This window comes from Trichosporon asahii (assembly GCF_000293215.1).
Source record: "Trichosporon asahii var. asahii CBS 2479 unplaced genomic scaffold scaffold00050, whole genome shotgun sequence".
NCBI classification, from domain to species: Eukaryota; Fungi; Basidiomycota; class Tremellomycetes; order Trichosporonales; family Trichosporonaceae; genus Trichosporon; species Trichosporon asahii.
In genome coordinates this window covers 2,971,970-2,999,746 of record NW_014040874.1, presented here as the reverse complement: position 1 = coordinate 2,999,746, position 27,777 = coordinate 2,971,970, and the positions used below count along the sequence as shown (strand labels likewise).

Below are 27,777 nucleotides of genomic sequence, written 5' to 3'. Positions count from 1 at the left end.
GACAGGACGAGACACATTCCCGCGTCCGTGCGCCACGGCGCGCGTCACCTGCTGAGCCTCCTTCCTCCCTAAAACTCTCTGCCTCTCGCACCAGGCACTCGATCCCAAGCTTCTTGGGCATGGACTGAGTGATTTACCATCACTGCGTCATTATCCTGCCGCATGCTTTGGCACCGGCTTGCACCCCACTGTCCGTGTGCGGTGACTTGCTCAAGGGCTTGCGGGGTGGCGGGGAGTGATGCTTCGCGGCTTCGCGGAGGTGCGGGAGCGCCATTCCGACCGGACCGAAGCAGAACCAGCTTCTCGGATCCCGCGAGGCGTCGCGGCGTGCGTCTATCTTCGTAGGAGGCGTGCGAGCAGATCCCACATCCCACCCAGATCCGAGACTTTCCATACCCAGAAGCTAACATGCAGCCTTGCGTCGGCGATCCCCTTCCTCGATGCCGCGCCGTACCCAGCCGGCATGCGCGGCTGGCTGCGCTCCGTGCAAAAGGTGACAAATATGGTCAAGCGACGTTCCGTGAGCGGCAACTCTCTGTACGTTGCGCCGGGCGCGAGGTGACGACGCTGACAACCCAGCACACCAGAGGAAGGCGCATGCATCCATGCGTTTGTGAGCCGGTGGCTCGTCTTCCGAGGCGGAGCAAACGACATGGGTGCACCCGAGGCCCAGATCGTCCTCCGCTCCCTCGAAGAATGCCTCCTTTTGTTCTGAGGCTGAAACCCGCCTTGAACCCCCTTGCATCGTGCTGGCCTTCATCTGGCCCCTCGCAGGCTTCCATCAGTCTCGGCAGACGGATCGAATGGAACCCAGCACGAACCAAGCTTACCGGGAGCGGTCCCCGTGCTTGACCTTGCGACCGCCCACATCAACTGTGGTATACCCGTGGCCGTGGCCATTGCCTGTTGTTTGTTTCACCTGTCACTGTCCACGTCGTCCCACGTCGAACCCGTTGTCGCACCGACCTCGTTAGACTTGTATGTTCAGTTCAATACCGCACTTATTGTAATCTTCCGCGCTTTCGTCGGACCCCTTATACCTCTTACTCAACCTCGCGCGGCTTGCCCAGCCTTGATGGCAGCTTCTGCCGTTATTCCCTCTGTCAATACTGTACCACCTTTGTAGTTACGCCCACGACACGCCTGCACGCAACACGCCCATCTCACGCATTGACCGACGACGACGACCTCGTACATGAATAGAAATGACTTGAATGAATGATGATACACTATTGTCTGAACTGCACTGTCTAAAATCCTGTGACCGTCAGTTACGCTCAACCCGAAGCTAAACTCACCATACTGCCTCTGGGTGTTCTGCTTCGACTTCTTGTTCTGCCTGATGCGCTCCTCGAGCTCCTCCCTCTGCGAGAACGCGCTGTGGAGAAGGGATGTAAGCTGGTGTCGCTCGTTCGCGAGACCCTTGTGTTGTCCCGTCGCATTGTACGTCTCGGTGTACGTTGGTTTGGCAGCTTGAGGGACCTTGGCCTGCTCCTCGCGGCTTCTCGCGATCGTCGCGCCGACATCGAACTCCGTAATCGCCGCACGCCCGTCGTCCAGCTCCTTCCAGTTGCCGAGGCGCGCTTCCTTCGCCTGGTGCTCTGATCGAAGCGCATCTGTAGCCGAGTCGGTGGCCGGGAAGAACTTAGCGTAGTAAGCGGGGTCGTACGCCGCCCACTGCCCAGAGGGAAGCTGGTAGTAGCCTGGATACGGGTCGGCTGCCGTAGGCTCGGGCGGAACAAAGTCGGCAACGGCCGGCGCGGAGGTAACACTTGGCGGCTTCAGCGTCGTCGTCTTCGGCAGGCTCGGCTTCGGCGCAGCAGCAGAGGCTGTGTGTCAGTTCTACCAAGATCGAACACAACTCACAGAGTCCGAACAAGTCCAGCTCCTCCTCCTTCGCCGCTTTCCGCTTCACAGCAGCGGGAACAAGCGACGGTCCCTCATCCTCGTCCACCTTCGCCGCACCCAAGCTCGCCTTCAGGTCGTCTGCCGGGGTCGGCTTTGCCGCCATGCTCTTGTTCACAGACAACGACGAACCCCTGCTTGCCGCAGTTGAGACGGGGAGCTTTCGCTTCGGCGGCGGCAGCATGCCGAGCAGCGCGGAGCTGTTGTCAGTTAGGGAGAGCACCCAGCGAAACTCACGATCCCGCTCCAACGGCCTTCTTCGGCTTCGGTGCCGGGCCCTTGTCCTCATCCTTCTCGTCCGGCTCGTCCGTCGGCTTCGGCAGATCAAGCCCAATCTTCAGCGGCCCCTTGCGCTTCTTCTTCGGTGGCTCTGCCGCGGCGGGAGCAGGTCTGGAGGCGAGCTTGGGCGCCTGGACCTGCTCGGTCTCGGAGTCAGAGCCCGAGTCGGATCCGTAGTCGGCGAGTCCTCCCAGCATGTTGCGTCGTGGATGTTGTGATCGGCAACTATCCATGACGCCAGTTGGTGGTGAACATTGCGGGTGGCGACCAAAACAATTTGCTTCCGCACCATACTCTGATCTGTGGCCCGCAGAAGGAAGGATAACTCTGATATCCCATGCATGCATATGTAGTAGTCTAACATCTATAGCTCGTCGCGGAGCGAAGCGTGCGGCCCAAAGGCGTCCACGAGCTTCCGCCGCGTCGCATCCGAGACCGCGGCGGGCATGACGACACTGTACTCGATGAACATGTCGCCCTGCGGCACATCGTGGAACGATGGCATTCCCTCGCCCTCGATGACCTCGACCTCGTTCGGCTGCGTCGTACCATCGCGCGAAATCGTGATAATCCGGTCGTCCAGTGTCGTAACATTGCGCTCGAATCCAAGCAGCGCCTGTCTGTCAGCTGAAGACGAAAGCCAGCCAGCTGTCCGATACTCACCTCCGCCACGCTCAGCGTCACCCGTCCGATGAGGCCGCCCTCCTTCCGCGTCCAGCCCTGACCAGACTTGGGGTCGGAGCGGACACGAACGATGACATCTCCGGGGTCCATGTCAGGACTCTCGTCGGCTTCTCCCGTGAAGACGACCTCGTATCCTTCCGGCGCGCCAGCAGGAATGTGCACCGCCAGCGTATGATCACGCTGAACAACACGGTCGCCATTGCACTGGTGGCACAGCTTCGTGATCTTCTGACCCTTGCCGGCGCAATGCGGGCAGCTGTTTGTTAGCTCATCCCAAGCACGTGGAGCTATTGCTTTCCCGGTTCAGACTTCGCCTTTTCGAGGTTCAAACTCCAGTACTCACTGCATCTGGACGTTCGTGAACATGCCGGGGAAAACCTGGTGCTTCTGGACAACGACGCCCTGGCCGTCACACGTTCCGCACTTGGCGATGTGCTTGGGCGAGTCGGCGCCGCCACCGGCGCAGTGCGGGCATACAATCTTGCGGGGCATGTTGAACTCGGCGGTGTGGCCGTTGTACATCTGGGCAAGCGGGACCTTGAGATTGGCGAACACCGTCGGCGTCCGTGGCGGCTCCTGACGGCCACCGCCGAAGAACTGCGCGAACGGATCCGGAGCGTTCTTCTGCTCCTCGTGTCGCTTCAGCGCCGGTTCGCCTCCTCGGTTGTAGATTCTCCGCAACTGTGGGTCAGCTTAGTTTGCTCACTGTGCAGCAAAATAGCAGATGGGCAGGGTGACTAACCTCATCATCGGAAAGGACCTCGTACGCTGTTCGTTAGCTCTTGGCGAGGCCCGCTTAGCTGGACTCACCTCGCGACAGCTCGATAAACTTGTCATGAGCCTCCTTCTCCGGGTTCAGGTCGGGGTGGTACTTCTTCGACAATTTCTGTCTGTCAGCTGGAATGACATTCCGACGGCTCACCCTATACGCCTTCTTGATATCTCCCTCGCTTGCGCTCCGGTCCACTGAACGTCAGCTATGAATCAAGATGGGAAGCTGTTTACTCACGTCCGAGAACGCTGTAGTAGTCGGCGGCAAGCACCCCCACAAGGAGGAAGAGGAGCAGGACGACTCTTCCCCACATCGTAACAATTGTTGCCACCGGGGAGGATTTGTTGTTGTGATTTTTGGCTCGAACCGCCAAATCTGAATCGTGGCAGGCGGTGAAGTCGGTGAAAGAGGGGCAAAAGACACAAAGACGAGAGAACGAAAGACGAAGAGTCAGTTCTCGTCAGCCGCTGAGATGGTCCGAGGTGGTCGAGTGCGTGGCGAGACGGAGGGTGATGACAGCGTCGCGTTCGCTGTCGCCGATGACATGACACGTCGGCCAGAAACGACGCGCTGACATTGACTTTTCGGGGCACGTGCAAGCCGCGCGAAAACCATGCGAAAAGTGGAGGCCGGTTGCTCCAGGGTGCGGAGATGGATTTTGGGCTCCCTCCTGCGCTCAACTGGGACGGTTCTCAGACGCAACAACAGATCGAGTGCATCCACCTTCAACCTTCCTTACTCTACATACAAATCACCACCGGCAAAGACCAAGTGCTGGCTGCTGGTGTGATTCTACCTATTGCTTCTCTCACCTTTCCTATCCTCGTGGGCTCGCCTCGGCTCTTTGACTTACACCTCCTCTCGCCGATCCCAATCTCCTAACGAACCCAAAGGATGTCTCGAGGACGTGGACGCGGGCGCGGCGGCTCGAACGCAGTCCGCGACTCGTTCAACGCCGCCTTCGCCGGTCTGAGCAAGGAGGACTCGCGTGCGCTGTTCGAGTCTTTCTCGAAGCCAGTCAAGGGCGCCGGTATGCTCTACCCTGTAAGTTCAGGCTGCTTATCAGCTGCATGCCTTCTCGGAAGGAAGCTGACTATCCAGCCGCTCGAGAAGTTTTCCGAACTCCCGGGACCGACGGAATTTGAGTCGCTGGTCGTGAAACACACGAACGAGCTGCTGCGTGACATGGCCGAGGGCCCGCGGCGGGGTGGCGGACGGCGGGGCGGCGCGCCGTGGCGCCTAGCGAGCGAACGTAAGGTGGTCGGCGTCGAAATCGAGTCCTACTCGGATCGATACAGGAAGCAGACAGGCGCCTCCTCCTCGGGCCCGTCACAGCTGGATGCGCAGGCGCTGCACCTGAATGCAGACCTGCTCCCGCCGCAGCTGTACGGGGATTACTTTGACCCGCAAGCTGCTGCTGAGCGCAAGAAGGCGGCGGGCAAGAAGCGGCGCCGCGTCATCGACTCGGATGACGATGAGCCGAAGGACAAAAAGGAAGAGAGCGACGATGGAGAGGACGAGGAGATCGACTTTGACTTTGACGACGACGAGGAGGATGACCACCAGGACTACGACGCGAACTACTTCGATAACGGCGAAGGAGACGATGACTCGGGTGGCGAGGGAGAGGACGAGCGCGGAGGTTACGACGACTAGACCCCAGAGTGGGACTGTACATAGACATTCTGATGTATTTGGGTTACTCTTTGCTACTGCATGGTTATGCTCCTGACTGAGGAAATGTTAGTTTAAATTCGGGATGCAACGCATATGACTTAGTGTCTGAACATGCATTTTGATTCTGGTGCTACTGTTATGCAAATTGAATGATTTATCTAGTCACGGTCCCAGTCGTCCTCGCCAGGCGAGAGGACGGGGATGTCAAAGGCTGCGGCAGGCGGGCTCGGAGCCGCAGGGGCGGGGGCGGGCACGGGCGCCGAATGGGTCGGGGCGGGTGCCGGTGTCGCAGCAGGCGCCGTGGATCGCGGAGAGGGAACGCGGGAGGGAACGCGGCTTGACGATCCGCTGCCGAGGACAGGCGTGGACGGCTTGGGTGACCAGGCACTGGTAGTCGCCGGAGCAGCGCGGAGGTTTCCGAGCCCACCGAGCTTGTTGTCGATGGGCGGGGCAGCAGCGCTGAGCAGCGGGTTGGGGAGCCGGGTATCGACACGCCTCCTGATCTGGACGGAGCGGTTGGGCTCAGCATCGATGAGCTCGCGGCCAAGGTGGTACACATCCGCCATAGACATGACGAATGTGCGCTTTGCGAGAGGCATGTGAGGAAGGACGAGCGTCTGGCGGGGTCCATTGACAAAGTCCTTGAACGTCGACTCGACAGTCTTCACGAACTGCGGGTTGCCGCGCGCGAACGCCCTCAGTTCAGGAGCCCACTCGGTCAGTGTCCGGTCGACGGGCGACTTGATGCCGAGTGCGTCGGCGAGGCGGGCGTTGCGCTGGCGCACAAGACACTCCGAGTTGCACTTGAGCTGCGTCGCTTCACGGCTCGTCGGGTTCGAGGTGCTCGCGCCGCAGCTTGTACGGACTTGCAGGTGGCCACACGAGCAGCTCTGGTTGATAACGGCCGTGCAGGGCTCGTTCTCGGGACACTTGGCCGGCGCATGGCAGGGAGCAGTGCAGGGGTGCTTGCAGATGCGCTTAGGCTTGGAGCACGTCTGCGTGCACGCCTCGCACTCGCCGGGATGGCACGTCTTCTCGCAGCGGTGATAGCCGCACCCGAGAAGCTTGCCGCAGACCTGTCCACAGGAGACACGGTCCGTCGACGCCGAGCAGCGTACGTTCTTAACTGCCGGGTCCTTGCCACATGCGCACGGCTTGGTCGTAAGGAAGGGGCATGGCGGGCAGTCGGGCGCTTCGTGACAGTTGTGGGGTGTCTTGGGGTGTCCACATGGCGGGTCGGGGCGGGCGCATGGGAATAGGCAGTTCATCTTCGTTCCGCAGGGAACGGGAGGGTAGATGACAGTGTTGCCGCAGTTGCAGATGAGCTCGTCGTAGGATGCTTGCAGGCATCGTCCGCACGCTCCTTTATGGTCGGGTCGCTCACAGGTGTGCAGACCGCAGCTGAGGAGCTTGCCGCAGACGAGGGGACACTCGTGCAGATCGCTGTCGCCCTCGATGTCGAGATCGGAGAGGTCGGTGAGGTGACGGCGTCCCTTGCGCTTCGCCTTCCACGACAAGGGGCAACAAACGCGGCGGCACTCGTGGCGACCACAGTTCCTGAGGGCGTGGCAGACACGGTCACAGAGGAATTCGGTGTCCCCAGCCTCGACACGCTCGCGCACCTGGTCGCAGTCGAGCTCCAGCATGGACTCACCACAGCGGCAGGGACGCGTCACTGTCTGATGACAGGGAGGACAGGGGCCAGTGTGACAACGGAGCGGGCATTCGTGACCACACGGGCGGGTCTTCGGGCACGATTGCCCACATGTTGGGATCGGCGCCTGGCAGTCCGGACGCGGATACCCTGGAAGCTCGGAGAGCGGGGTCGCACCGCAGGGGCATCGCGTGATGACGACGGGAGAAGTGGGACACGGCGTTGGCGAAACAGAGTGCGGGTGGCAGCCCTCGGTACACGAGTGTACACCGCACTCGTACATCTTGCCGCACGTGCGCTCACAGGCGAATCTGCCAACCCATTGCTCATCCTTCGTCGCACACAGTTTCTCATCCTGCAGATTCCAGCCGCAAGGGACGACCTTCTCGTCCTCACCACAATAGCAGCGCACGGTCTCGACCTCGTCACAGGGCGGGCACGGACCGAAGTGACACAGCTGATCACACTCGTGCTTGCCACAGTTGCGCTTCTTCGTGCACGGCTCGTCGCAGACAGGAGTCAAAGCAGCATTGTTCGCGTGAGTCGCCGAGCACTTGACAGTCAAAGCCGAGCCGTGGCTGGGACACTGGACGACTAAGGCAACTTGACAGGGCGGGCAGGGGCCTGGGTGACAGTTCAGAGGGCAAGGGTGGTCACAGTGGGGCCTGTGTCGGGAGCAGGCGTCACCGCAGGAGTGAGGAGCTGAGTGGTTCGTGGCAGGATTCGATAAGCGACCGCAGAAACAGCGATAGCCGCCGATCTTGTTCGTGCGATGCTTCTGGCAGCCAGGGCAGCGCCAGCTCGGTTCGTCGGTCGTGTTCTCCGTCACGCGAAGGCGCTCAGCGTCGTCGTGGAGAGACCGCGAAGCCCAGTCCCGGATACAGGAAATGTGGAACGGAGTGTAACAGGCAGTGTACCAAGAAGCTGCAAAGGCCGGTCGCTCGTCCTCCTCCATCGACTTGGGATACACCGGGGTGCCCGGCGGGGGAAGACACGACCACGTCTGTTGGTGGGGGTGAATGGCGTTGAAACACTGGGCGTTAGCTATGGTTCCATAGGTCAATGACTTACAATTGGGCACTCGATGTACGGCTTCTTGGCGAGTCCACGAGTGAGACGGGAATTCAGGTCGTCGGCTTCCGGTAGGCTAGGTTGCTGCTGAACATTGTGCTGTTTCCGCGGGCGCGACTCCTTCTTTTCGTTGGTCGTGAGCTTCGTTCCTTTTTCGAATGCGGCTCTTCGGCTCGATACCTTGGGCGCCGGCGACTCGGTGCGCCTCGGCTCCTTTGGCTTCTGGTCTTTCGGCGCGGACGAATCCTTGTTCGCCTTGCGGCTGCGGTTCCTTCGACGCTCCTGGCTCGGGCCGGCATTCGAAGTCGGCGCCGGGATGACCGTCGAGAAGTCAATGGCTTGTCCGGGCTCGAAAGCAGGCGCCGATGGGTTTGGCTGGAACTTGGGGGTGCGAGCGCCACTCGCCGTTCCGTCGCCATTGGACTTGGATGGATCGCGACGGCGCGAGGCGTCGCCGTTGCGGCGGTTGCGACCCTGCTTGTTCCCAGTCTGTTGGCTGGGCCCAGCAGAGGAGTTGCCGTTGATCGACAAATTTTCCAAGGGTCCAGAGATAGAGCTCGCATCAGCGGTCGGGGTCGATGCTGTCGGGGTGGATGCTCCACCACCGTTTCGCTTCCCGTTGCGATTACCGTTGTTGCGGCGGCGGTCGCCTTGACGGCGAGGGCCAGCGCTGGTACCATTTGCACCACCGGAAGAGCTCATAAGGTAAGCACCGTCTCCTGGCTGGGGAGTGCGGGCGAGATAGGCTCCGTCTCCCGGTTGAGGGAGGTCGGTGGCGGCCATGCTGGCTGCGCCAGGGGGTATCGGTGGGCTGGGTATCTGAGTTGCGGTTGCTATGATTGTTGAAGGGAGTGGCGGGGGTAGAGGTTGTGGTTGAGTGATGGTTCCTACGCCCGAGAGTCGAGTTTTATACGGGTGGTAGGATTGGGGGATGAGTCGATGTTATTGTCGATCGGAGGAAGGAGATGCGGAGTCATGACATCGAGAGAGATGGACGCAAGTTCTGCAGTCTCGGATCCGAACGGTTAGGCCCGCCTGCACGTGATTCGCAGCAGCGTGCCTACTGGAACAGTCTGGCACTGGTCGCAAATGGCAGAGATCTTCTCTCGGAGCTCAGAAACATGAGCTCCCCACATGCATGTCAGCCAGACGCAGAGTTATCACAGACGTTACAGACGAAAAATCTTCCCATCCCAGACTTTGATTCATGGCAGGAGAAGCTTGCTTAGTAAGCAGTCGACTTTTACCACTCCGGTTTCTCCAGCCTTTCCTCTGCCCTCTTCTTCAGCCAGCCGTTCTTTCTTTGCCACCGCAGTTATCGTTGCAGACCGATTCTGTAGATCAGAGCTCCGACAACTCAGCAGCAGCTACAAACAACGACATTCCCTCTGCTGTGATACTCCGTGAAGTTGAGGTTGCGATGGACTACTCTTATCGGCCTTCACCGCTTGATCTCGGCATCTAAAGTCGACTTGCTCATGACCAATCACCGACCGACAGTTGGGAAGTCCAGTCAACTTTACGCGGTAGGTGTCCAATTGTCTAATGCCAGGATCGTTGCTGCTACGGTGGCGAGTCCCGAATTATGCTTTAATTCTCAACTGTACAGCTGTGCAGTGTTCTCCATCCACTTGGTGTCAATCAATGCTTTGACTGTTTGATACCCCGACATTCTACCGCGGAACGCCTTCCCAGCTTCTCCTGCGTCCAGAGCATCGATCATGAAGTAGCCCAGGCTGACTCCGATGGACGCAAGAGCGGCTAGAGCGGTTTATGCTGTGATATCGCATTGATTGTGATCAATCACGGCGATCACGGCGTAGGTGCAAGTTGCAATGGCCTTATCATCGCATGCGATCAGACTCTCAGGCTACCTGCTGGCCTGCTGAGCGCAGCAGTACGATGCGAGGGATGCTTCTGTTAATTCTGTTTCATTTTCAGAGTACGAGTGTGTCAGTGCCGAGACCCACGTGTCGGCTACCGAAACCCGGCAAGGAGGGAGGAGAGAGCTCTACATCCGCTAGCCGGGCTATTGGGCGTACGCAGCACCAGGGTTTGTGGGCGTGTCGCGTTGTTGACTGCTTCCGCCTGCAGTGATTGGAGGGGCTGCTGTCTGGAGACTGCCGAAGCAGGGAGCGATATGTCAACGACGACGCAGCGACGCAGGCGACCACAAGCACGCTGAGGATGACATGGAGACGGAGCCATGTTCGCTGGAAGCTGTGGAAGCGGGGCACACCACTGGACACTGGGGGGCAAGGGGGGGTGGTGCCAATTGATGACGCAGGGGGTGTAACACTGCGGTCCCTGGTCCAGTCCGGCCTTAGGCGCCATAGTCGTCAGCGCGCAGCCCAAGCGCGCCGCACGCCGCACGCCATAGCCAGAGCCAGACACGCTAAGTCGCTAGGTACGCCATACTCCATATGCTGGTACGCTGGTACAATGCGGCCTGGCATGCATGCCATGAGCCTTCCCTGTCGTCCTTACCCTCCCCCCTCACTCCGCCGTCCACCACCATCCCGCTTGACGTCCTCTCGACGTTCAAACATCCATCCCTCCATCTCTCCCGCACACAACGCGCATTGCATCCACCCACATCCTCCAACGACAAGCATCCACCGTCAAAACTAGTCGACACACCCGACAACCAGCCCCCGACGTCGTTTGGATCAACCCAATCTTCGACGCATCTGTGCTTGTGTTCGTGTCTGTTTCCCCCCACCCTGCCTCCAGCCCCCATCTACAGCCGGCCACCTTCCCCGCACTTTCAAACACCAAGCATCCCGTCCTTCTGTCTCCACACTGTCTCCGGCTGGACTCTCATCTCGCCGCTCTCTTGTGCTTTCTTGGCCTTGTATAACCCGCGCCACCGTGCACAAACATACCACTACCCGTCTTTCAGATCTAACGCGTCAGCCATATCCAGCACCCGTCTTCGGCTCTGCACATCTCTGAAGCATTATGCCCGACACGAGTAGTACATCGACGGGCGAGAGCTCTCTCGCGCGCGCTCACCCCGACCATCCCACTCTCGCCCAGCTTCAGACGGCCCCCGAATGTGAGTCTATTGTGCGGCCTGCTAGTTGGACAAGCGTCTGCGCATGCCTCCGGACGCGCTCATCGCCGAGGAGCCCTCTATCGCACACAGGCATTCCGAGTACCCTATTTGCTGACTCAGTCACAGCCCCGAACACCACCACCGCTTCGTAAGTTCCATCTGTTATACCAGCGCAAGGGTTGTACATAGCGGTGCGGCAACCGACGTTCGAACGTGGAGCCGACCACGACTGGTCAAAAGACACCCCTTGATTCTGTGGCTCTTTGTTCTTGCCCAACCTCGACAATTAGCACACGCGCACCGTATCAAGATCTTTGCCCGGAATCTCGGGGTCGATCCTCGTAATCTATTTCATTTCCGCGTTTCCGTCATATTGCCCCCTGCGCTTGGGCCCTATCTGGTGTGCGTCTGTAGTGCTGACATCTTCTCTCGCGAACCCGGCATCATCGCTTATTGCTCAACCCATCTCTTACCATCCTTCCACCATGTTGACGGTGTCTCGGTTCCGTGTTTGGGTCAACAGGCAACTCGCTTCCCCGCCCCAGACAATGACGCCGTCATCGATTTCATCTTCGGAGGACTCTCCCATCTCGGAGCATCCCAGCATGCTGAAACGCTTGCCCATGGGTGTGGACGAGTCACCCAATGCTCGCAGTAAGAGTATCACTGTGGCCGATGGGCCTGAGACCTACGGAGTGCGTTACCACCAGCGTTGTTGCTGCAGCCTGAACTGACCATGCAGGCCCTTAACCGCCACCCTGCTGCCACGGCTGCCGCGTCGTCGCAAGGTGCGGACACGGACAACTCGAACTTCAGCTTCCGCGTCGGCGTCAGCGAGGACAGGAATAAGCGCTGCCGGAGAGTCATGGAGGACGCGCACAGCTTCGTCTACGACTATGCTGGCGTCCGTGGACAGGGGTACTTCGCCGTGTTCGAGTAGGTCCTGCCCCACAACCTTGACATGAAACACTAACAGTCTCAGCGGACACGCCGGCAAGCAGGCTGCGGAGTGGTGTGGTCAGAACTTCCACGAATATCTGCTCGACGCGCTTGTCGACTACCCCAACGAATCAATCCCCGACGTGCTCAACAAGACGTACCACGCCGTGGACAGCCGTATCTCGGCCCTTGCGTACAAGACCAAGGTCCACTCTGGTTGCACTGCCGTCACTGCGTTCCTTCGCGTCGAAAAGAACGAGGATGGCCCGTGCGGGTTCATCAACCCCGCACTGACGTCGCGAGGTTTGATGGAGGGCAAGAACGAGGAGGAATTGGAGGCGCAGACGAGCGGCCAGATGGAGCGCCGTGGATCGATGGGCGGTGGATCGGCAGGAGTCGTTGGCGGCGCTGCCGCGCAGGAGGGGAGCCTCAGGCGCAAGATGTCGGGACGAAGAATTCGGGACTTCGTACGTGGTCTGACTGGTCACGTTAAGGACGACAGTGCCATCGACGACGATTCTGCGTCTGACGGTGCTAACATTGAGACTCTGAGCCCTCAGTGCGACAGCGGCATTAGGAGGATGCTGTACACGGCCAACGTTGGCGATGCCCGTGCCGTTCTGTCCCGTGGTGGCAAGGCCGTTCGTCTGACTTATGACCACAAGGGAAGTGACAGCCAAGAAGCCAAGCGCATCACGGATGCCGGTGGCTTCGTCATGAACCACCGCGTGAACGGTGTACTCGCGGTCACGCGATCTCTTGGCGACGCCTCGATGAAGGACTTCGTCGTCGGATCCCCGTACACGACCGAGACGCGGCTGGAGAAGGAAGATGAGTTCTTGATCATTGCTTGTGACGGGGTGAGTTGAGCTACAACGAACAGCGAACTGACGTTGCAGCTGTGGGATGTGTGCGAGGACCAGGACGCGGTCGATCTCATCCGGAACGAGCCGGATCCGCAGGAGGCATCGAAGAAGCTGCTGGACCATGCGCTGAGCAACTACTCGACTGACAACCTGAGTGTGATGGTGATCAGGTTCAACCAAGGTTAGAGTTTGAGTGGGAAGCGACAGCGTAGGAAGGTTGAGTGTTGAGCAGATAGCATGTGGACTCATAGATGTATCATGCATATACCCGGCAATGCTGGCAGTATCCAAAGCGGTGCCACGCAATTGCGAGGATGAGACGACGGACACGAAGATGGATGAGATGTGGGATCTCGCTTGTGACGGAGATCTTTGATGGCGATGGAGCGGTGGGACATGAGCTGTTTGTGACGCGTCGTGATCCGTTGTGCCAGAGCAGCGAGACAGGAACGACGTCCATACCTACGCGCAAGGGGAGGAGGAAGGACCCACTAAGGCTCAAGGTTTGTGTGTGATTTTGCGTCCGTGGCGATCGCTGATCGCTGGTTCGCGGTGCACAGTTGCACAGTCTGTGTGCTGCGGGGCTGGGCCGCCTAGGCTGCCTGGCCTGGCCCGCCTGGCCGCCTGGAGGATGAGGAGTGGGACTTCCAGCCGTTTGCGGCGCGCGGGCGAGGGGGCGTTCGAGGCTGGCTGGTGTTGGGAGGTCTGGGAGGCATGGACGTGTCAGGGTGCAGTGCGCGGGCGGGGTGGATTAATTGCGTCACTCGACTTCGGATTCTCCCTCCCAGTCTCTCCTTCCTCTCCCAGTCCCCCGATCACGCGTCACTTGCAAGGTACCTTCTGCAACACCCACCGCAGCATCAAACCTTACCACCTCTGCACCTTTCTCGATCCCTTCCTTCCCTCCGAACTTATCACCTCCTTTTTCTTCTCTTTCTCTGTCTGTCACACCACACCAACCAACCGTCCCAACAATGGACTCCAGACTCCACTCTGAGGTCCCCGGGACGAAGATTACACCTTCCTCGCCGACGCGCCCCGGCCCGCCCGACGCCTACGCTCACTCGGCCCAGTCGACCCCAGCCCGCGGAGGAAGGGATGCCAGCATTAGCCCCAGTGCATCCATGTCGAGCATGAACAGCGGCTTAGCTTCAGCTCCATGGGCGGGTGGTAGTGGCGGTGTCGCTAGCGGCGCGCTTGCTGGCGGCGCGGTCGGCGGTGCCGTGGGAGGCATCAGCGGCCTTCCCGGCGACAGGCGGACTGTCGGCCACGGTGTGCCTCCTCCCCAAGGCCAGCCAGTCGACTCGACACGCCACTCGTACCAAGGCCACCCGTACCAGCAGCAGGACCAGGAGGTCTTGAGGGATGGCTCGATCCAGCCGGGAACGCGCACCAGTAGCATTGGTGCTGTCGAGTCGCACAGCAGGAACAACTCGGCCGGTCAGCAGGACTACGGCTCGGCGTTCGGAGGCCGCGCATATGGCTCCAACTCGCCTGCCTCGGCGAGCACCGAGACCTTCGGCATTCCCGGCGGCCTGGAGCGCAACGAGGGCGTTCCCGCGCACGCTTCCGGAACCGCGGCCAGCGCCCCGGTCACGACGCACGGCTCTGGCGGCGTCGTGTCGGCCGGCTCGAACCCGTTCGGCGTCGACCTTGTCATTCCCTACGACATTTCGGGCGAGAAGGGCGATGAGGCTGAGATCGAGCGTGGTTACCGCCGTCTCACCGACGCCCTGCAGAGTGCCGGACTTCGCATCGCCTCGCGACCTGCCAAGGGCAAGGGCAAAGGGCAGGAGGAGGTTTGGGTTTTCGTTGGCGCGTCGGATGGCAAGGTGAAGGAGCTCATCGAGCGGGAGCAGTACGTGGCTACAGTTCTCTCAGGCGATAGCTGACATGCAGTGTTGTGGACGAGTCGCACGGTCTTAGAACTGCGGAATCGAACCCGAACTTCCCGTCGGACCGCATCCGTCTGCTCTACGACTTGCTGACGGCTTCGAAGCTCCAGCACGGTCTCGGCATTACGCCCGGAGAAGGCGACTGGGCCCGCGTCAAGAGTATCGCGGCTCTTCACGACGACGAGCGCGACAAGGCTTGGGTTGAACGATGGGCTGTTGCCGACTGGAAGACTGGTCTGCTCCAGGGCCTCAGCCGCGAGGACGAGGCGGCTCTGAGCCGCGACCAACCCCCCGCGGTGCGCCTGTACTTCAATTACCTCGTGTTCTACACGCTGTCGCTCGTTCCGATCGCCGCCATCTCGCTGCTATTCTGGCTCTTTGCTCCCGCCGACTCGTATCCGCCCGCGTACGCCTTTGCTCTCGCTCTCTACTCGACGACGTTTGTTGCCTGCTGGCGTATTCGTGAGCGCAAGCTCGCTGTGCGCTGGGGCCTCCGTGGCGTTGAGCAGGTTATTGGCCTGATGCGCCCGCAGTACGTCTTATCGCACCACCTCACGACGACGACCGAGTCCCACCGCCGTGCCGACGTGCGCCGCGACGGCAAGATTGTCCTGTCTGTCCCGATCATCATGGGTTGCGGTCTGCTGCTCGGCTGCGTGCTCATGGCCATCTTCTTCCTCGAGGCGTTCGTTGGACACCTTTGGGATGGCTTTGGCAAGGAGGTTTTGCCGCTGCTCCCCACCGCGCTGTTCTCCCTTGTTGTGCCCCAGGTCGTTGCCCTGTTCACGGCGCTCGCGCGCCGCCTCGTACGCTGGGAGAACCACCCGACGTACACCAGCGCCAGCCGCAGTCTCACTGCCAAGACTTTCGCCCTCAACGCGACCGTCGCCTTCCTCGGTCTCTACCTCAGCGCGTACCTGTACCTGCCGTTCGGCCCGTACCTCATGTCGTACATCCACAACATCCTGTCGCCTGACCAGGGTGAGGTCGTGATCAAGAGCGACGGCGTGAACACCTCGATCCGTACCCGCAACCACCCCGGCGCGCACCGCGACAAGATCAACGCTTCGCGCCTTAAGTCGCAGGTGTTCGCCTACACTGTCACGAACCAGGTCATCAACACTTTCCTCGAGGTCGGCCTCCCCTTCATCTTGCGTTGGGTTAACGACCTGCGCAGCGGCAACAAGAGCGTCAAGGGCATGTTCAACGGCAAGGAGGAGAAGAAGCGCGAGGCGACCGAGAGCACCGAGGACAAGTTCCTGGACAAAGTCGCCGCTGAGCTCGAGCTGCCCGAGTACAACATCTTCACCGACTACGCCGAGATGGTCACTCAGTTCGGCTACGTTGTCATCTGGGCTATCGTCTGGCCTCTTGCGCCCGTTTTCGCTCTCATCAACAACTACTTCGAACTGCGTTCCGACGCTCTCAAGATTTGCCAGCACGTTCGTCGCCCTGTCGGTCCTCGCGTTGAGTCGATCGGCACCTGGCTCGACACGCTGAGCATTATTAGCTGGCTTGGCGCGTGGACCTCTGCCACTCTTATTTACCTTTTCCGTCCCTCGGCTGACCGCGTCGTCTCGACCACGGCCAAGTACCTTGCGTCCTTCGATGCCTTGCCGTCCTACAGCACTATCTGGGGCACGCTTGTGCGTGTCGCTCTCGTTGCTCTCGCGGCCAGCCACGCGTGGTTCGTCTTGAACTCGCTCGTCACGAGCATTTGTGAGAAGCTCTTCTGGCGCGGAAGCAAGGAGCAGCGTATTGTTGATGGCGCCGGCACCCTCAACGCAGATAGGACCCAGCAGGTGCTCGCCAAGCTCGACAACTCGGCAGGCCCGGACCCGCTCGCGGGGCACGGGTTTTGGAACGGCGCTGCTGAGGGTGAGGCGGAGATCGTCAAGGTGTTCAAGAAGGAGTAGGCGAGCCCAACTGCCGCGCTACAGCGTATAGTGCAGCCGTAAGCCACGGACACACATACCTCGGACGAACGTCATGAACTTCCGGACAAAATTCATAGTACTCCATAGCCTTATGCCGGATGGTGTCTTAGTTATGCATGAACGTTACGAAAGCCAGATTAACTGTGAGCGAGGGATTGACCGAAGTGGACAGGTGCTGGAACGAGGTTCAGGGGCGATCGGCGCCCTGAGCCTTGGCCGCGGGCCGGCTAGAGCCTACGAGTTCTACGCGTGGGCCCGTCCATCGCGTCGCGCCGCGCAGTGAATGCAGGGACAGGGCGCGGCTGACTGCGCCAAAGTCGTCCGCAATGCGCATTGGCAGCCCATCGCTGGCGCTCATCAAGCTGGCTGACCTGTCCCCGCATTCATCATATCGCCAGCAACTCCATTACCGACATTGACCACACTCCTTTACGATCTCTCTCAGCTCTCAGCAGTTCCCTGTATCGGCTTCTCCCCTCTCGACCAACGGCTAGCGAACACACCCGATCAGCGCAGCCATGGCCGAGTCCACCCCCGCGAACAGCGCAGGCGGGAGCAAGCTCAAGAGGCTAAGCCTCGTCGCACGACACAGCCCGACGTCGGCCAGCTTCGAGGGGCAGACGACACCGACGAGGGCCCGCCGCCCAATGAGCATGTACGGTAACAACGGCATATACAGCGACTTGGTGTCTTCGAGTTCGTCGAGTAGCCTGGGCAGTGGGAGGGGCGACTCTCTGGACTTAACGAGCCCGCGCTCTCGCCTGAGCTATGTCTCGAGCGGGGCGGGTGCCAGCACCTACACCGCGTCCGCGCCACGACACTCGGCACTCTCGAACCCGTCCAACGGCAGCAATGGAACAGCTGCGGCGGGCTCATCAGGCATGCCGGGCGCTGCGGCGAACGGGCCATCATCAACGCCAATCGGCCTGGGCATTGACACGACCACGGCGACGACACCAGTACACCGCGCGAACAACTCGCTCTCCAGCGAGAGCTCCAGGGGCAGCAGCGACTCGATGCCGACGCCGCCGAACGGCCCCAGCCCCCTGGAACAGATCACGCCCCGGCTGAACCGACACCAGAACAAGCGCAGCAGTATCTCGTACTCGCCGTCCAACTCTTTCTCGCCCACGGCGGCTGCTCGGAGCAGTCTGGAGCGGCTGGAGCGCAATTCGCTCGAGAGGGCGGATCGGCGGTCGTCCCTTGGTATTCTGCTCGAGGGCGAACCGGCGCCAGGACCCGGGACGCCGAATGGGTCAGCGCCGCTGACATTGGCGGAGCGGTGAGTTGGCAAAGTGTGGTAGAACTGACGATACAGACATGCGGAACTCCTGCATGCTATTGCGGCGAGCGAGCGCCGTGTCGCCGAGCTCAGGTCAGCCTTAACGGCCGAGGAAAAGTCATTAGCAACGCTGCGTCGGCAATTCTCCTCCGCCGTCGCGGCCGAGCACGAGACGCCGCCTCGCCGTCTGAAGCCGCGCACGCCCTCGATCTCCGAACCCCTCGCGCCTCTCCGCGCCCTCAGCCCCAGCTCCAACACCACCCCCTCCTCCCGCCCCTTGACTGCTCCGCGCACGTCAGGCGAGGGCCGGTCCCCCGACAAAGCAAAGGCGGAAGCTAAGGAGGGCCCGCTGGCCACACTCAAGGAGTCGCTGGGCAGCAGCAATCCAGCGCAGGACACGATCGGCGTCGGCGCGCTCTGGTCCGCGATGGCGCAGGACGCGGAGGAGACGATTCAGGAGGGCAAGCGCTTCTGGGGCCAGCTCATGAAGAGCGTCACGGCGTCGCCGCAGGGCAACACTGGCAAGTCGCAGCGGCCAGAGAGCCACATTGGTCTGTGAGTAGGCTTCTCCCGCTCAATGCACCACGTCCGCCTGGTGCGCCTGGCGGACGAGAGCTGTGAGCCTCCGCTTGAAGCTAACATCAGAACGGGCATCAAGTCGATGCTTCCCTCCCTCCCCTCTCTGCTGCCCGACGCCGCCCCGCCCAGCCGTCCGAAAGACGTGCGCCTGAAGCGTGCCTCGCTGACCCCGCTCTCGCCCAGTCCCAACCCGAAAGTGTCCCTCTCTGGATCCTCCGGGAGCGAGATCGGGCTCTCGCGCACGGCGAGCCGCAACTCCGCCATCTCTAGCGCGAGTTCCCAAAATCTCTCGGCACAGGGCATGAGTCGGAGCGTGAGCCAGACCTCGGCGACGAGTGTGAGTTCGCTGAGTGCTGAGGGCTTGAAGGAAGGAAGAGGCGAGGGCAAGGAAGGGGAGGAGAAGGGGGACAAGAGACGGAGCGAGCCGCCGACGCCGAGCAGCCTCGCTGCCGTGCTCGGCAATGTCATGTGGTAGTTGTTGTAGCATTATGTATCATATTCTATCTAACCCCGAGCATTGGGATACAAGCAGAGCTAAGCAGTCACAGTCAGCGGCTTGGCGGCCTCGGTGTCGTCGAGCGCGGGCGAGGGTGCCGGCTCGGCAAAGCTCCTCATGCGCCTGTTCTCGGCCTTCTCGTCACCATTCACATCCTGCCCATCCACAGTGAGGTTGACCATGTCCCGCGTAATCTCCCCGGGACCAGCGAACACGCGCTCGCTGACCTCGATCTCCTCCGGCGTCTTCCTGCGTGCAAAGACGTGGAAGTGCGCCAGCCCCGGCACACTCTGCAGCCGCGCAGGGTTCACGAACCAGATCGTCTCCCACCCCCGCTCGTCCCACAGTCCTCTGACCATCTCGCCGACCTTCTGCCCTCCGGGGGTTTCGAACTGCACGCCTGCCCAGCGCTTCATTTCCCGTCCCCCGTAAGCGAGGTCGACGGCGTACCATCCCCCCTCGCTGTGCGGGTCGGCCGGCCCCGACCGTCCGGGGCCGTCATTCGTCGGTGTCCCCGGAGGGGCGCCATCGCTCCGGTCCGTGAAACTGGGGATCACGCCCGTGAACCCCGCCAACCCCTCTGTCTCGATATGCTGCCAGGCTGCACGGTCATACCCCACCAGCTCGGGGTGGGCGATGGGTACACGCGACCAGACACAGAAGTGGCGCACGCCATAGGGCACGCAGTACGGCCAGTCGTTTGGCAGGACTGCGTACTTGCTGTGGTCGAGGCCGCGGCGGGGGTCGTAGGTCAGGTACACGTCGTGTTCGAGCTCGTCGTCCTTCAGGCCGTAGTTGCCGTCGGGGCCAGCGTCCTCCTCCCTCACTCCATCGACACCGTCAGCCCCGTCGGTGCGTTCGGGAGAATGACCCGCTTGACGGGGAGGCGAGACGCTCGGCCGCGTGAGTTCGGCAGATACCCGCGTCGAGTGCATTGGCGAGGTGCGCGCCGACTCGTCGTCGGACGCATATGAGCGCACCGACCCCGCCTTCGAGCCCGCCTTCCGCCTCAGGCGGCGCGAGACGCGTTCCAGCGCCTCGTCGATTGGGACGTACGCTACCGAACTCGGCGTGCTCGCACCAGAGCCAGGCGTGGCCGTCTCGCTCGCCGTGGCCTGGTGGGAGTATCCCGGCGTGCCGCCGGAGCCGCTGGGGAAGCGCGCGTGCTTGGGACTGAGCGCGTGCTGCGCCGCCACTGCCGCTCCAGAGCGACCGAGCGAGAGACGGGACGGTTTCGGTTTCGAACTTGGCTGCGGCTTCGAGTCTGGATTCGTCGATGGCGTCAGGTCGATTTCGGGGTGTGACAGGGCCGTGTGCTGGTCATAGGTCGGTTCGCTTGCTGGCGTGATCAGGCCAGAGGCGGAGGGAGTTGCCTTGTCATCACCACCGGCCTCGGAGGCCGACGCAGCCTTGAACTCGTCCGCCCACGGGAGACGCGCGTGCATCAGGTACTTCTCTGTGCCGCCCCAGCGCTCCTTCTGGCCCCGCATCCAGGACTCGTACCGCGCCTGCAGCTCCTTGTTGCGCGAGAGGCGGCCGAGGGTCGAGGTGTCTGCTGTCAGCACTAGCACGGCGAGCGTTCCGAGGACACTGGGGAGCGAGTTTCGGGAGACATGGAAACAGCGAGCCCGCACCAAGTGGTGCAGGATGCCACATGAGAGCCCCGCGGGGAAGACTGTGCGGAGCAAGCCTGCGCCACTCCCTCTGTCTCAGATCTCGGCGCCGACGACCTCGTGCTGGCCTCGTTGGGACTGTACATAATTCCCCAACACCTCTAACCCCTGGAGAAGTCCCCCATGGCTCACTGATTGCCTTCGTCGCCGCGCTCCTCCGAGTCTACTCACGGATGATTTCCTTCAGCTCGCCCCACGTGAACAACCTCGGGTGCGCATCGAGCTCGGCCTGCGATGGCGTGCCCGTGATCTCGGGCGGGGCGGGGTAGTAAGCCGGACCGGGGTAGCGTGTGTCGCCGCAGTAGACAACCTCGTTCTCGCGCGTGAAGCGGGCGGGCATGACGAACGTGTGCTCGGGAAGTGTCGATCTGTTGCCGAGGTTCTGTGGGTTGCCGCTGCCTGTTGAGCAGCTGAATCCACTATCTGAGCGGAAGTATGGTGTATGAGTATAAACAGCGAGGACAGGATTAGTCAGGCGCGCGCTGTGTAAAGTCTGGTGTTGCAAGAGGAACCAAGTCACGAGAACCGCCTCGATATTTAAACCGGGCCTGGCCGGGGAGCTGTCCTTCATCACGAGCTCCGGTACTGAGCGGCAAATGCCTGCGTCATGAAGCTCTTCGGTGAAAACGGCGAACTTGGACTGTCACCCTGGCCTCCACCTCCACCCAGCACGTCCACCCGCGACTTGACTAGAGGAGATCAGATTTGCATGCATTCAGCCACGTCCGCGCCTCCTGATGCACGACAGGTCTAGGCTGTGTGCTGAGTGGCTCGGCGTCGGCGCACTCGGCGGTCCAGACTTCGACGAAGATCTGGCGGAGAAGAGATTAGCATCTTCCGCCGCCATGTCTCGCCAAGCGCAACGGTATGCTCTCGTTCTCCACGCCAGAAATGCGACGAGTATAAGCGTCGAGAACACCATATTTCTCCGCAGCTGCAACTATTGCGTACCACTTCCTGGGGTCATCTGTGACCATACATCTGTGAGGCTACTCCCGCAGGCAGCACCTAGAACAGGGTGCTCGCCAAACTCGAAGCGAGCTTCATCCTAAATCTGAGGGCGAGCAGACTCGGCGTGAGTTGAGCATTCGCACCGTAAAGCGTCCAACGTAGTCCACCGTACCCCATATGTGCTTCCTTATCTCCACTACACTCAAGGATTGCGATTGCACCGCGAGAATGGTCCGATTCCCCAGAAGGCCATGATTGCAGAGAGGAACCTCCACGCGCTGAGCGAGCGGCTAGCCGGACTCACGACACCCTTCACCTGTGCTCTCGACGTAGATTGGAGAATGGTTGCAGAGATAAGCCGCAGACACCGCAGTTGTACCCAGTTATTGCCGACGTCACCTCACGCTCCTGCACTGACTTCTCCCGAACGTACGACGGCACCAAGACATTGTCCCAGCGGTGGGCGTCGAAGACCATTCCGTACTGAAGGCGAGGACAGGGAAGGAGAGCGCGTCCAGACAAGGAGGTGATACCTTGATAGCAGTCAGAAGGGCTCACTTAACTCGAGACAGTCACAACCAATGCTGCGGCTGAACGCAATGAAGCATCTTACCTGCATTGTCATCAGTTGACGTGTGGCGGGGATCACGGTCGCTCAATACCGAGAGGCCCAATAACGAGGACGAGGAAGGAAGTGGTGTACATATCAGTCGTACGGAATCTTTGTGCACTCTGGGGCCGTCTCAATGGGGCGAAGCACATATCCTGCATCTGCGGCGAGTTTTCCAATCGTGACCCCTCTGTCGTGTAAGCTGCCGTTCGTTTGGCCAGGCTAACGTCCGATTACTGCTGTGAGTAGCTGGCCAGCCCGTTTCTCAAAGCGCCCTGTGGGCGCGACAGGCACCGAACACGAGAGGAAAGTAACCCGAAGTTGAGAGAGCGTGAATCCACCATGCCTGAGTACTGATTGATTGAGGACTTCTCATAGTTGACAATGTCCGCGCATATGTTGGACCTGAGTTCGGCGAAAGCAAAGAACTTGCAATTGAGGAGTATGCACGCTGGGTAGAGAGACGATGCAGAAGGAAGACGCGATTGTCGCGGATTGGGACTGAGTGACTAGCCAGGGTCGGGCGAGTGGTTGGACTGCGCTTTGCCACGCGAGGAATCGAACCGCACAGGGTCCGTCATCAGCGGCCAAGCAGCCACCGTCACAGCCAGGCTCTGGCCACCTCTGACGTCTTCCTCATCGGCTCACCGCTCCTCACTCCGCATCGTCCAACCACTTCAACCAGCACAACCATGGACGAGGAGGAGAACTTTGCTCGCCTCCTCTCCGCATCGACCCCTGCCCCTAAGCCAAAGTGGGGTGCTTCCGAAGACTCTGTCGCGGCGGATCCATGGGCTAACCCGTTCGCGGATGCCGATGCCGGGTCCGGATGGGGTGAGCCAGGAATCTCGTCTTTTCAACCCTCGACGTCGACCTCCTCCGCTCCGGCCCCCGAATCCCCAGAACAGAGCGTCCATGATCTACCGCCCGATCCCCCGAGCGTTATCGCTGCTCGCGAGCGTGCGGAGCTCGAGGGCGCCGGCGGCTTCGGCAGTGGAGGCTTCGGTGGTGGATTCGATGAGGACCCCTATGCGCCCTCACCGTTCGGAACGCCTGCAGCCCGCTCCCCCACCAAGTCCCCCGAGCCTCCTACGAAGACGAGTCCTGTTGTCTCCCAGAAGCACATCCCCGCTGGCCTTATCGACGAGGAGCTGCTCAACGAGAGCGATCCTAGCGTGAGCTTGAAGAAGGCGTTCGTCAAGCACAATGCACCTGCCGGAACGAGTAGCGCGCCCGCGACACCGGACAAGAAGTATGTGTTCAAGCCGAAAGACAAACCCGTTCTCCCCGCACTCCCTCCAGCCAAGAAGGATGTCAACCCGGCATCCATCCCTCTGCCAGAGAGTATCGCCGGCACGCCCACGACATCCCGCCCCGAGACGCCGACGCTCTCGACTGACCGCGTTAACATCTCGCCACTCGAAACGCCTACGGGTGAGACAGAGAAGGACTTTGGCTTCCAGTCATTAGCGATCGGTTCGTCTGGCATGAACGGGAGCTCCAGTCCTACCGCTGGTCGCTTTGGCGGCCGAGGTTGGGGTGCGATCGAGGCTGACGACACTCCACTCACCGGGTCGGGCGATCCGTGGAACGAGGGAGGAAGTGGAGGATGGAACAACGACAGCGCAGCCAAGGAAGAAAGCGATGACGACTCAGAAGACAACGCTCCGCTTCGTTCGTCGGAGCGGGCGGGCAGCGGCGACAGCACGTCGTCACCGGATCGCCGGCAGAAGCGTCTGAACACGCCCATGTTCCAAATCACGGTATCCGATCCTACCAAGGTTGGGGACCCTGTTCGTGGGCACGTCGTGTACACGGTGAAGACGAAGACGACTTCCCCGCACTACCGGCGGGGTGAGTTCAGCGTCCTTCGCCGGTACTCTGACTTCCTATGGCTGTTTGAGCAGCTGTGCGCGAATAACCCAGGCGTCATCGTCCCGCCGATCCCAGACAAGCACCCGTTCGGGCGGTTCCAGGACCAATTCATCGAGACAAGGCGTGCAGCACTGCAGCGCGCGCTTGGCAAGATGACGTCGCACCCGATCCTGCAGCTGGACCCGGACCTGCGGCTGTTCCTCGAGTCTGAGAGCTTTGCTATGGACATCAAGAATCGCCGGAGCCAGACGCCAGAAAGCACAAGCAGCTCTGGCCTGCTGGGCTCATGGACCGGGCCAAAGTACGTGGAGCAGGATGACTGGTTTGACCAGCGCAAGGCGTACTTGGACCACCTCGAGACGCAGCTGAAGGGCATCTCGAAGAGCCTCGACATTGCGTCGAAAGCGCGCCTCGACATGGCGGACAGCCTTGGTGTGTTCTCGGACTCGACTTTTGCGCTGAGCGAGTCGGACCTGGGCGCCGCCATGTGCACCGCTTTCAAAAAGCTGAGCGACCTTGTCCGTCGGGAGAAGGAGATGAACGAAAACCAGGCCAAGGACGACGTATCCAAGCTCCTGAACCTGTCTGACGAGTACATTCGCTTCATTCAGAGCGTGCGCTTAGCCTTCGCGAGCCGCGTCAAGGCCTACCACTACTGGCAGAGCTGCGAGAAGGAGGTGAACAAGGTTCGCTCGGCGCGGGAGAAGCAGCGCCTCGCTGGCCGGGCGGGTGGCAGCGGCCATGAGGTTGGAGAGGTAAGCCGATAGTTGTTCCAACTTATTCGCTTAGCTGACATTCAGGCGGAACGGAGGGCGCGTGACGCGGCTGCCGAGTTCGAGGCCCAGAGCAAGCTGGTGAAGGCCGAGTTTGCGCGGTTCGAGCGCGAGCGGGTCGATGAGTTCCGCACGACGCTGAGCAACCACCTCGACGACCAGATCCGGCGGCAGCGCGACATCACTACCGCTTGGGAGGACTACCACGCCATGCTCCTCAAGATGGTGCAGCGTGCGCAGGCTCAGCAGCAAGCCCAGGCTGAGGCGCAGGCCCGCGCACAGGCCACCGCTTGAGCTTAGTTCATAATCATAGTTTGTAGTTGGTTCGCATAGGAAGTTACAGGATTGTACATAGGCAAGCAACCGAGCAAAGAACAGAATACTGTAGGGAAAGGAAGAGAAGAAAGGACTACTTCAGCAGATCCCGCTCGAGCTCCTTGCCCCGTGTCTCGAGCGCGTTGAGCCAGTGCAGCTGGTTCTTCTGGAACCCGGTCCTGTCAAACCACTCCGTGACCTCGTTGGGGTCCCGGACATTCTTGGGCAGTTCGCCACGTCGGAGCGCCTCGACGCGTTTCTCGCTCCGGGCGCGGGCAACGTTACGTTCCGCGCGGCCGCCATCCGAGTCGTCGCTCCCAGAACGCAGAGAGTCAGAGGACGTCTCGATCGTCTCCTGCTTCCCCTTTGCGCGGAGGAGGTCGTGGTATCTGGACCGGATGCGCAGGTACATCTGGTGCTCCCAGTGGGCGACTTCGTGGAAGTACTTTGTGCGCTGGAAGCAGACGTTGCCGAGGTAGCCGAGCTCGTAGTCCTCGTCCTCGGAGGTCGAGTACGAGTCGTCGCTGTCGTGGATGTTGCGGTGCGTTTCGCGGCGATACGGCTCGCCGCCGAGGAAGGCTGACTTGAAGCAGCGCTGCTTGTGCCGCGCGCAGGCGGAGCAGAACTCGCGCGGCTTCTTCAGCTGGTCCCACTGTCCGTTAGCTTACGGCACCTCAACGTCCGCCTAGCGGTTGCTTTACTCACATTGAACCTGGGATATTTCTCAAGCGACTTGCGGTACTTTGCCGGCCACACCTGACCCGCGACGGAGTTGCGGATACCGGTGAAGAGGGAGCGGACTTCGCGCACCGGGCGCGAGAAGTAGGCTGCATCCTTTGGCGCCAGAGGCAGCACATCCTCGCCCTTGACGACAAGGAGGACAAGGTACTGGAATATGACCTTGAACTTGTACTGCCAAGGCTGTTTCTGCACCGTGAACTCCTCGGGGAGCTGGACAGCCTTGTTCCCCGGTCCATCCTCGACGATGAAGTCGCTCGACCCCATGCTCTCATCACTGTCATCCTCGTCATCGTCCTCCGACCCTGATTCTGACGTTGGGAGCTCGACCGGCACAGAGGCGTACTGCGTTCCCTTGTCGCGCTCGTCGCGCAGCTTGCCCAATGCCTTGAGCTTCGCCTGGAACGCGGTCGGTCCCGTCTCGCGCAAGCGCGATGCCGTTTTGAAGCGTTCCGGCTCGTCGAGCTCGATCATGGCCGCACCATCGTCGTCCTCTGTCCAACTACCCGAGGAATCCGGATCGCTCCGCCGCTTGTCCTTGCGCTTCTTGATGCGTTTCTCCTTACTCGCGGATCGCGGGCGCTTCTTCGTGAGCACCTTCTTCCGCCGGAAGACGACCTCATCGTCATCCGACGAGTCAGCGATGAAGGACGGACTCCGCCGGCGCGCGGGTTTTGGTGGAGCCTTCGATCTTCTCGGCGCTTTGCGGATTATCTCGCCGAGGGAGACATCCGAGTCAAGATCTGATAGCGGTTCCAGCTTCCTTCCTTGCGCGGCTGCGCGTCGCCTGCAATCGTTAGCTCTGGCATGTACAACGGCGCATACCTGGGGACGGGAATCACGACCTCCACGATCCGTCGACGGACGGGTTTCCGCATCACGCTGCTTTCCGTTGCCACCGATACACCGGCGCGCTTTCGGGCCTCCGCTTGCCGCTCAAACCAAGACTTTGGCGTTTCAATCACGACTGCGACCCGGTTGTTGCCCCAGCCGATCCCATCGTCCACCGCCTTCCCCTTGCCCTTCGCAGACGGCTTATACAAAGACGGCCCGGTCTTGTCCCAGAACGGCGTCTCGCTTTTCGCCTTAGCGAGAGATGTTGGCTGATGGAGAGAGGGACCTGTCCGATGTTCTGCAAAGGGCTCCATCTTGCTTGCCGGCTTGGCCCTCGGAGACTGGTGGTGCAGGGAAGGTCCAGTCTTGTCCCACGAAGGAGTGTCGCTCTTTCGCTGTTCTCGGCTTCGCTTTGACGAGTGGTGCAGCGACGGCCCTGTCCGGTCCCATGAGACTGTTCCGCTCTCGCTCTTGTTATCTCCTGTCCACTGAGCAGCGCCACGATGTAGGGAAGGACCGGTCTTATCCCATAGCGGTGAAGAGCTCTGCGGATCGACGGTGTGGATGTCCGGGCCGACATCCTCGTCGCTATGGGCCAGCACCCGCCTTCGTCGTTGCGAGGGTTTCGGCAAGGGCATATTGTCGTCAGTATCCTTTCCTTCGTCCGGAGCGTTAACTGCTGGTGCGAGCAAGATGCCGTTGATGTAGTCCTCGTCGTCCGACTCGTATTGGGGAGAGATTGGTGTACGTCGGGGTTTTAAAGACGGCAGTGTCGGAGGTGGACCATAGTCCCCATCACTGGAAGAGTCGTCCGTGGTTCCAGTCAAGTCGAAGAGGGCGGATGGGGTGCCATCCGAGTGCCTTTGAGACATGGTGGTGTGTATTGTATAGAGCGGATTCCCGAGATGATCATG

General features: G+C 60.8%; 10 protein-coding genes across 10 annotated transcripts; 4 read left to right on the top strand and 6 right to left on the bottom strand.

The window, feature by feature from the left end:
- Positions 1–1,229: 1,229 nt before the first annotated feature.
- On the bottom strand, positions 1,230–2,381 carry A1Q1_02335 (uncharacterized protein; the record flags this gene model as incomplete). Its single annotated transcript, XM_014325280.1, has 4 exons — positions 1,230–1,246; positions 1,299–1,829; positions 1,867–2,039; positions 2,143–2,381. 4 exons carry the CDS (start codon positions 2,379–2,381, stop codon positions 1,230–1,232), a joined length of 960 nt encoding a protein of 319 aa, XP_014180755.1.
- A 167-nt stretch (positions 2,382–2,548) lies between these two features.
- On the bottom strand, positions 2,549–3,953 carry A1Q1_02334 (chaperone regulator; the record flags this gene model as incomplete). Its single annotated transcript, XM_014325279.1, has 7 exons — positions 2,549–2,800; positions 2,848–3,124; positions 3,212–3,549; positions 3,611–3,636; positions 3,679–3,742; positions 3,791–3,834; positions 3,878–3,953. The coding sequence occupies 7 exons, from the start codon at positions 3,951–3,953 to the stop codon at positions 2,549–2,551; spliced, it is 1,077 nt and encodes a 358-aa protein (XP_014180754.1).
- A 1,522-nt stretch (positions 3,954–5,475) lies between these two features.
- Positions 5,476–6,260, bottom strand: A1Q1_02333 (shuttle craft like transcriptional regulator; the record flags this gene model as incomplete). The annotated part of the gene is made up of 2 exons (XM_014325278.1): positions 5,476–6,093; positions 6,141–6,260. 2 exons carry the CDS (start codon positions 6,258–6,260, stop codon positions 5,476–5,478), a joined length of 738 nt encoding a protein of 245 aa, XP_014180753.1.
- Positions 6,261–6,684: 424 nt separating this feature from the next.
- Positions 6,685–7,569, top strand: A1Q1_02332 (uncharacterized protein; the record flags this gene model as incomplete). Its single annotated transcript, XM_014325277.1, has 1 exon — positions 6,685–7,569. One exon carries the CDS (start codon positions 6,685–6,687, stop codon positions 7,567–7,569), a length of 885 nt encoding a protein of 294 aa, XP_014180752.1.
- Positions 7,570–7,607: 38 nt separating this feature from the next.
- A1Q1_02331 (uncharacterized protein) lies at positions 7,608–8,825 on the bottom strand (the record flags this gene model as incomplete). Its single annotated transcript, XM_014325276.1, has 2 exons — positions 7,608–7,673; positions 8,043–8,825. The coding sequence occupies 2 exons, from the start codon at positions 8,823–8,825 to the stop codon at positions 7,608–7,610; spliced, it is 849 nt and encodes a 282-aa protein (XP_014180751.1).
- Positions 8,826–11,585: 2,760 nt separating this feature from the next.
- A1Q1_02330 (Ptc1p) lies at positions 11,586–13,091 on the top strand (the record flags this gene model as incomplete). Its single annotated transcript, XM_014325275.1, has 4 exons — positions 11,586–11,795; positions 11,843–12,036; positions 12,083–12,899; positions 12,939–13,091. 4 exons carry the CDS (start codon positions 11,586–11,588, stop codon positions 13,089–13,091), a joined length of 1,374 nt encoding a protein of 457 aa, XP_014180750.1.
- Positions 13,092–13,879: 788 nt separating this feature from the next.
- A1Q1_02329 (response to osmotic stress-related protein) lies at positions 13,880–19,073 on the top strand (the record flags this gene model as incomplete). Its single annotated transcript, XM_014325274.1, has 8 exons — positions 13,880–14,763; positions 14,805–16,712; positions 16,825–16,880; positions 17,136–17,392; positions 17,726–18,019; positions 18,093–18,574; positions 18,665–18,911; positions 18,966–19,073. The coding sequence occupies 8 exons, from the start codon at positions 13,880–13,882 to the stop codon at positions 19,071–19,073; spliced, it is 4,236 nt and encodes a 1,411-aa protein (XP_014180749.1).
- Positions 19,074–19,132: 59 nt separating this feature from the next.
- A1Q1_02328 (cytoplasm protein) lies at positions 19,133–21,107 on the bottom strand (the record flags this gene model as incomplete). The annotated part of the gene is made up of 2 exons (XM_014325273.1): positions 19,133–20,649; positions 20,939–21,107. The coding sequence occupies 2 exons, from the start codon at positions 21,105–21,107 to the stop codon at positions 19,133–19,135; spliced, it is 1,686 nt and encodes a 561-aa protein (XP_014180748.1).
- Positions 21,108–23,020: 1,913 nt separating this feature from the next.
- A1Q1_02327 (vacuolar protein sorting-associated protein vps5) lies at positions 23,021–25,270 on the top strand (the record flags this gene model as incomplete). The annotated part of the gene is made up of 2 exons (XM_014325272.1): positions 23,021–24,958; positions 25,004–25,270. The coding sequence occupies 2 exons, from the start codon at positions 23,021–23,023 to the stop codon at positions 25,268–25,270; spliced, it is 2,205 nt and encodes a 734-aa protein (XP_014180747.1).
- A 115-nt stretch (positions 25,271–25,385) lies between these two features.
- Positions 25,386–27,735, bottom strand: A1Q1_02326 (uncharacterized protein; the record flags this gene model as incomplete). Its single annotated transcript, XM_014325271.1, has 3 exons — positions 25,386–25,943; positions 25,997–26,792; positions 26,855–27,735. The coding sequence occupies 3 exons, from the start codon at positions 27,733–27,735 to the stop codon at positions 25,386–25,388; spliced, it is 2,235 nt and encodes a 744-aa protein (XP_014180746.1).
- Positions 27,736–27,777: the final 42 nt, after the last annotated feature.